The sequence below is a fragment of the Lepeophtheirus salmonis genome, chromosome 8 (assembly GCF_016086655.4).
Source record: "Lepeophtheirus salmonis chromosome 8, UVic_Lsal_1.4, whole genome shotgun sequence".
Classification (NCBI taxonomy): Eukaryota; Metazoa; Arthropoda; class Copepoda; order Siphonostomatoida; family Caligidae; genus Lepeophtheirus; species Lepeophtheirus salmonis.
In genome coordinates, this window is record NC_052138.2 from 5,172,626 (window position 1) to 5,180,080 (window position 7,455).

The window sequence follows — 7,455 nt, forward strand, 5'->3', positions numbered from 1 at the left end:
TGGACGTTGTAATTATCAATAAAATACTAATGGATTGTTGGTTGTTGAAAGCCCAAAAAGGGAGTTTATATATATATATTTATAATATCATTTACGTGTCTTTTTCTTTTCGATAAAAGGCCCCTTTTGTCTGGTACACTGAAGTAGTAGTAGTAGTTATTATTATTACATTTTTTTTTTTTTAAACAATCAACAAATCATTGTATCCGTCTTTCTTTTTTTAATATTTCCTTTAAATATAGATATAGATAAATAAATATATTTGTATAAATTTAATAAATAATAATAGTAAACATAAAAGAAAGTATTTAAAAATTAGCCAGAAACACAGTGACAATTCATAGGCCAATTTTAAAAATTCTTTTGTCTAATTTTCTTGAAGGTTGAGGAGGGGGGTTAAATTGTAATAGGAATATAATGATTATAATATTGCGAGGTAAACATTTACTAATTTGACAATCTAAAAGAAGAAATGGAAGAAGGAATATTATAAGGAAGTTTTGAACATGAAAATAAAAAAACATAATTATTATAATGAGTATCCTACAAGATACAAGACGACGACTTTATAGTTCCTTTCCCAACTGCACGACTCGAAGTTTTGCTTAACATGTTGTTAGGAGTGGATGTGACTTTTAGGCTAATATGAGTGGTTGTGCAGCTGGATTGGTTATTTGACGAGGAGGAAATCGATGAAGATATGGAGTTATCCATAATGGAGAAACTGTTGGAGACAGCTGCCTGTCGATGATTCAGGAGCTCTTCCAACTGTCGAATGCGAGCCTCACTATCCTTAAGTTCTTTACATAATTGCGACCGGGATTTCACGGCGTAGTTCGAGTTGTTAAGGAAAATGGTCATGAGCTTACTCGGTGAGGGCCGAGCTGCTGGATCAGGCGAAACCATGCTCTGTAAAACAAATAGAATAAAAGACAATTAGAACTTGTATAAAAAATTGAATAACATTGGCAAAAATTTAATTAATTATATATAATCAAACATAAAAATGTGAACTTACCCTTAGGACTTGATTGAATTCTTTGGAATAATTATCGAGATAGTGAAGATCTCCTCTTTTAATCCGATCATACATGACTGGATCGTCCATAGAGTTTTTAGGAATGTCCTCTAAAGAGGCTGTTGCATAAATTGAGAGTCCAAGAGAGAAAACGTCAGCTTTTGACAATTTTGATCTGTCAACGTGGATTGCAAATAATTCAGGAGCCATGTAGCGACAATCTCCTTCCTCAGGAATGAAATCTCCGTGGATTTGAGCAATGTTGCCAAGGTCACCGATCTTATAAGTAAGGCGTTCAGTGCCTTTAAGGTTGCCACGAAGGGTATTGACTGCATCGTTTCCACTGTGGTTACCAGAGTCAGTGGATTCGTTACCACTGTTACGAGCAGGCGCATCAGCTACAATGGAACCTCCAGGAGATGTACTAGGTGAGGATGGATGTTCGATGGCGATGAATATATTTTCAGGCTTAATATCCATATGTACCAAGTCTTTGGAATGAATATAACTGCAAAAAGAAAAAAGAGGAAGCAATTAGTATTGTGCATAAAATTCATATCAATCACAAAGTATAAAAACTTACTGTAATCCCTTAGCAATTTGAGTCAAAACAGTTCTGAGTTCACTTTCAGGGAATCTCCGATTTCTCTTTCTGTAGGAATTGATTTGGGATTGAAGTGAGCCTCCTTCACAGTATTCAGTTTGAATATAGACTTGACAGTTTTCGACCCAGGAATTAAAGTATCGAATGACGTGTTTATGCTTCATCATGGCAGCATGGGCAAACACTTCATTCATGGCGACATGTTCTTCATGACTACAGGGTTGAATCACTTTCTTGGTTACCTAATAAAGTAAATAATGAAATATATATATATATATATTCAATAAACAAACAAGGGTAATGTTTTCTTACCTTAATTGCATATACCATTCCATCAAGACGATGGCGAGCGACTTTGACACATCCATACTCTCCTGATGCCAAAGACTGTAATTCTACGAATTCTTTATTATATCTAGAGATGTGAATATCAGAAACTCTGATTCTTTTAGCATGAGGAGGTTGGAATTCAGAGAGAGATGAATCATTATCATCTGACAAATCGCTTATTTGATCTAAAGACTTTTGTAGTTCAGAGAAACTTCCTCCATGGGACGACTTGTAATTTACTCTATAGGAAAGAAAAAAAATAAGTTAGAGAGATAAGTTTGGCATTGCTAGGTGTATTTTTAAGATGAGGAGAGGAAAGAAAAAATAAAGTAGTTTCCCTTCCTTCATTTTTATTGTTACGTTGTTGTGTTGTTTCCTGGGTTAGCAACAGAGAGACAGAACCATCTGTAATATGCAATCCCCCTTCTAACAACAGAAGAGAAAAGGAAGAAACTGCTTTTTTGTGTGTAAGGCTAAGGATAGGGAAGACCAGGAATGACCTGTTGCTAGTTGTATAACATGTATATAAATATTAGTGTTGGATATAGTTTTAAAAATAATGTCCGACACTACTATGATTTCTAATGGAACAAACTAATTCGTTTCTTTACAAGAAGTAAAGGTTTTGCTCTGAAAATTTTAAACCCTTCTAAGACCGTAAAGATTTTTTTAATGGACATATCAAACTAATTTATAAGTACCAAATTTGGTGTCATTTAAAAAAAACTGACTATATTGACTAAATATAAATTACGTTAAGCGTATTAAAATGCCTCCACAACTCATTGGTCAGAGTGCATTAAAATGGTCACGGATTTGTAAAGGATTAAATTACTGCCTGAATATCGAATAAGCTTGGTTTTATAGAAGTTAGGGTCTCCTTAAAAATTCGGTCTAGCTTAATTCACTAAATGACATTACTATGTGTTTCAAAATAGAAGAATAACGTCATATAAGGGAAAAAATATTGCATACATCAGATTTGTACAACTCATTCATCAAGAATGTAGAAAAGATCAGTCTTTACATTTGTACAGGGGCAAAACAAAATAATTGGATTACTGCCTGAAGAACCGAAATATCGATTTATACCGAGCCTTTAAACTAATGGATATAAAGAAGTGATGGTCTTGTTTATCAAGTGTTCATACCTTAATCTATTACGCTTTTGATGCGAGATGAAGAGTGCCTCTGGAGTAAAAGGATTTAGATTAGCTCTGTTGACTTTGGAGTCGTATAAAACAGACTTTCGCGGCTCCGTTCGTGCTTTTCGATGAATGAAGAGTACGTTGGGCTTTAAACCACTTGCAGAGTGTAATCGTCGAGTCAGAGAAGTGAGAGATGTGGCAGGAGTGGAAGATGGAGCCGGAGAATCAAAAAGATTAAGAGACATGACACCCTGCGTGGGCGGCGAAGAGGGTTCTTCTTCGTCAAAGGGACGGACACGGGGCATGGACTTGCGAGAGTAATTCAGCTTGGGAGGGAGCTTACGGGAGGCGCTGCCATTGTCTTCCTCATCCGAGGGCGGGAAAATAAGTACGGAATTACGGGAGGAGGATCCTTCAGCCATGCGCCTTAATAGATCGTCCTCACGCATACTATCATCCTCTTCTTCTTCCATCTCGTAGTCCAGCCTCTTCTTGGGAGAGGGTTTGGGAGTGGAGAAATTGTTTCTATTACTACATCCTATCATGGGATTAAGTCGACTTGGAGCATCTTCCTCTTCTTCCACATAGTCTTCCACGACGTCCATGACAACACCAAATACTGGCTTAGGAGCACTAATGATACTCTTCTTAGTACAGGAGGATGACACTTGATCATACACCTTACCAGAGCGGGTCCTCCGTGGACTCACAATCTCATCGTCCTCTTCATGTTGACGTTTAGGCACTATAAAACTCTTACGTCGTCGACGAGTCACACTGGTTGTAAGTCCCATCATCATACTGTTTCTTTTGAAGATACTTATTATTGCGGAATAATATATTAATCACACGATGAGATGAAGGAGTAATTATTCAAAAAAATGTTTGATATTTCACTTAGATTATTATTGATAGAACACGACGTCTTTTCATCACAAACGCCAAATGCTAACTGCTCTTACTAGGATTCACTCTCTCAATCCACAACTCGCATTATTATTTCAAAATAGCGTCGTCGTGGTCGGTCCACTCATGATGATGATACCAACACGCTTTTTCCTAGTGTACGCGCGCTCTCTTGCCCGCCTTTAATACAAAGCAGCGCCCTCACCAGTAAAATAAGAATAAAGTCGTTACACATATTTTATTTTAATTTTACGAATGTAAAAAGGAGAGAAGTAAGGACAGGAGTAGCAAGATGGAGAGAGAAAGAGAGATAGAAAGGAAGAGAGAGAGAGCGCATCCTAATATTAATAAGGCTCTTAAAGTAGGCCTATGATTCATGCATAATTGGTATAATACATGACCCCCTATATACAAAGACATGCAAAAAAAAAAGAATAATAATATTGCTGATATATTTATAATGCTTTTTTGTATCTATATGATATATATGTAACTTTGTCAGTGTAAGTAATCCCTGTATTGAATCACGAAACCTATTCAATACGCAGACTCGCTTTTCAAAAAGGAAGGGGGATGATGTAACGAAAACAACACATGTTGTCGTCCTCCTTTAAACACCTTGTTATTATTGATGAACAACGTTGTGTTGTAATATTATATAAGAATAATAATGTCAATAATGGTGCAAGGGAGTGAGGGCTCTTATTAATAATGATTAATCTATAAGGAGCGCCTTCATTGACTTCACCAATTGCATCATATTTGAAGTAGACGCCATTTTGGGGGCTAAAATTTGATATTTTACTACGTAAATTGAACTTCTTTGCAATAAATCTTCATTATACTTCATCAAATGGCTTTAAAAATATAAAAAATACTTAATGTAGGCATTGAATACTATTTTATGTCTATGATAAAGAGTCATATTTGAATTAAATCAAATTAATATGCACAAAAAAATCCCTTAAATTGGTATTATTTAATTTTTTAATAATTTAATAATGAGTTACTAAAGACAAATATCTGTTTCTTTCAATTGTAATAATTAATTTGGAACTACAATATGTAAATAAGAGTATGATGATGTACTAAAATATTTTATTAGGGCATTTTAGGGCAGTGGTTCCCAAGCTTTCTGGTCCCGTGACCCCAAAGATAAAATTAGTTTGGTTGATTTACTGTAATCAAATACTCACCATGGTTTAGACTTTTTCATCGCATTTATGCAGCTAAATAGTAGAAGGCTATATTTTAAATTTGACTTCTAAATATTTGAAAATTTATAGGCAAATGTTTTATATTTACAAATTTTAAATAATAATTTTGTCAACAGAACAATTTGATATATTTTTAATAAAAAAAATTAGAACTGTCAAAACCAAAAAGTGTCAGTGAAAAGGCTTTTCTCAGGACCTTATAAATATACCTAATGTAAATCAGTAACTGAGAATAGTTTGCCACATCTGTTGATTCCAATTGAAGCAGACATGCTTAGGGTCAAAATGGCATTTCATTTTATTGGCCTCATCAATTCGTCTGACATAATTTCGTTGAATATGACAATTCCTGCTTCAAATATGAAAGTAAATCCCTAGTTTTAAATATTCTTCACTATATTTTTAATTTTTTCTAATACTTGAAACTCAAATCATCATAAACAATCTGTAATTTTGCAATATAAATTTTAATTTAGTTGACGATTTTAATGAGTTAATGTTGATATTAACTCGAGAATACAACACAAGGACATTTGGTATGATACAACGACTTTTTAGAATGTTTTAGCGATCCCAGCCATATTTTCATATAATGAAACTAGTAAATAGAAGAATGAAGTTTTGATAGATATTAAGGTTTAAGTCCTTCTTTTTTCCGCCATTATGACGTCCAATAGTTTACAATTTTCCTTAATATTAATGAAAAAAGAGTTGTTAATTGTTATTCTTTACAAATTGGCTTTTTAGGCCCCTAAAAAGACTGACGTCACGTGAAGACACTCTATAGCCAGTTATTTAATTAATGATATAATTACTAGTTTACATCCTCACATAATGTTATTATATTTAATTATTTTTTAACAATTGCTTCATAATCATCAAGAGATGCGACTCTCTCATCTTTACATGGACTTCCTTCAAATCAAGCGCTCTTCTCAGGTAGGTGCAAATTTAATTAAGACTAATTTGCTTCATAGATTGCAACAAAGGTGAGGATAATGGGACTTAATTAGTCCTAATTGTGATTCGGAAAGATCTAACTCTTTGATATAATTAATGGACTGGGAGACCATTTGTACTTTTTTGTCCGGACATATCCTGAATGCCCGGACTGTCTGGGACATTTTTTATAAAATTCATGAAATCTTTCGTTTTATATAGGTTAATTTAATTTCAATTAAAGATAGTCAGTTTAAAAATAAAGACAGATATTAAATAAGAATCCCAATTTATTCTTACGCTTTGCTATTTTCAAAATAACCCACAATGATTTATGGCCCATATGATATGATTTGGAAATCAAAATATGGTTACCCTACTATTATGTAATTCACATATAGTGGATTTGCACTCAAGTCATAAATTGCATTAAAATGGAAGGAGCCGCAGTTTTGGGGGCTCATTGTTTATATTTTTACTACAACAAATGTACAAATTTCTATATAAATCTTGATCAAATGGCTTTATGAATAAAAAAACAACTTAACATCTACGTTGAACACTACTTGATGTCAATGATAAACAGTGATATTTCAACATAATCAAAGTAATATATTCTAAAATTGACTTTGTTCTCACATAAATATAGGCCTTAAAGAATTAAAGAAAAATTTCTTGGTCCCATTTTGACTGATTCACTATTTTCCTTAATATTAATAAAACAGTCTTTTAATTGTTAAAAAACAAAACTTGGAAGTTTATACCTCCAAAATCCCCTATATCATCAATGTTGACATAATGTGAAAACGTTATATGTGATAGTGAATGACGGAGTTATAGTAAGGCCTCATGCAATGCAGAATGACGCTTTTTTACACACTAGTCAAAAAGATGCGTCTCTCATCAAACGATTATGATGTGGATTGATTCACAAATCCACGTGGGATTTGGAGCATAATGTTGTGTGTACATAGATCTAATTTGACAAATTCTCAAATTACATTCTGTAGAAATCAAAAATAATAATAAAAAAGTTACATATTTCAAATGATTTCTCATTAAAAAGCGTCGCTTGACGCTCATTTTGAGTACAGAGTGGTTCTATATTTATGTATGATAAATACCAAGAGTATCAGACCACTGCCGTTATGAGCTTTTTCAGTAGTTCATGTTATAGACTATTTTTTATGTAAGGAGACTATGGAAAAAATGCGTCTTTTATCGAGACCAGGGGAGGTGGGTTGCATTTTGAAGGAAGGTGTGAGGTGACAAACGTCATTAGTTATTTTAAAG

At 33.6% G+C, this 7,455-nt stretch overlaps 1 protein-coding gene across 1 annotated transcript; it reads right to left on the reverse strand.

Moving 5' to 3' along the window:
* Positions 1 to 271: 271 nt before the first annotated feature.
* Wee1 (Wee1 kinase) lies at positions 272 to 4,095 on the reverse strand. The gene is made up of 5 exons (XM_040717700.2): positions 3,104 to 4,095; positions 1,935 to 2,193; positions 1,602 to 1,864; positions 1,019 to 1,526; positions 272 to 909 (listed from the first exon to the last, which is right to left on the reverse strand). Exons 1-5 carry the CDS (start codon positions 3,898 to 3,900, stop codon positions 544 to 546), a joined length of 2,193 nt encoding a protein of 730 aa, XP_040573634.1. The 5' UTR covers positions 3,901 to 4,095; the 3' UTR covers positions 272 to 543.
* Positions 4,096 to 7,455: the final 3,360 nt, after the last annotated feature.

What these genes read in the sequence shown, in the direction of transcription:
- Wee1 (XM_040717700.2), bottom strand. Translation starts at nt 3,900, where the DNA reads ATGATGATGGGACTTACAACCAGTGTGACTCGTCGACGACGTAAGAGT. An exon ending in GAATGGTATATGCAATTAAG is followed by an intron (nt 1,865 to 1,934) that starts GTAAGAAAACAT and finishes TTACTTTATTAG; the next exon opens with GTAACCAAGAAAGTGATTCA. An exon ending in AATTCAATCAAGTCCTAAGG is followed by an intron (nt 910 to 1,018) that starts GTAAGTTCACAT and finishes TTTGTTTTACAG; the next exon opens with AGCATGGTTTCGCCTGATCC.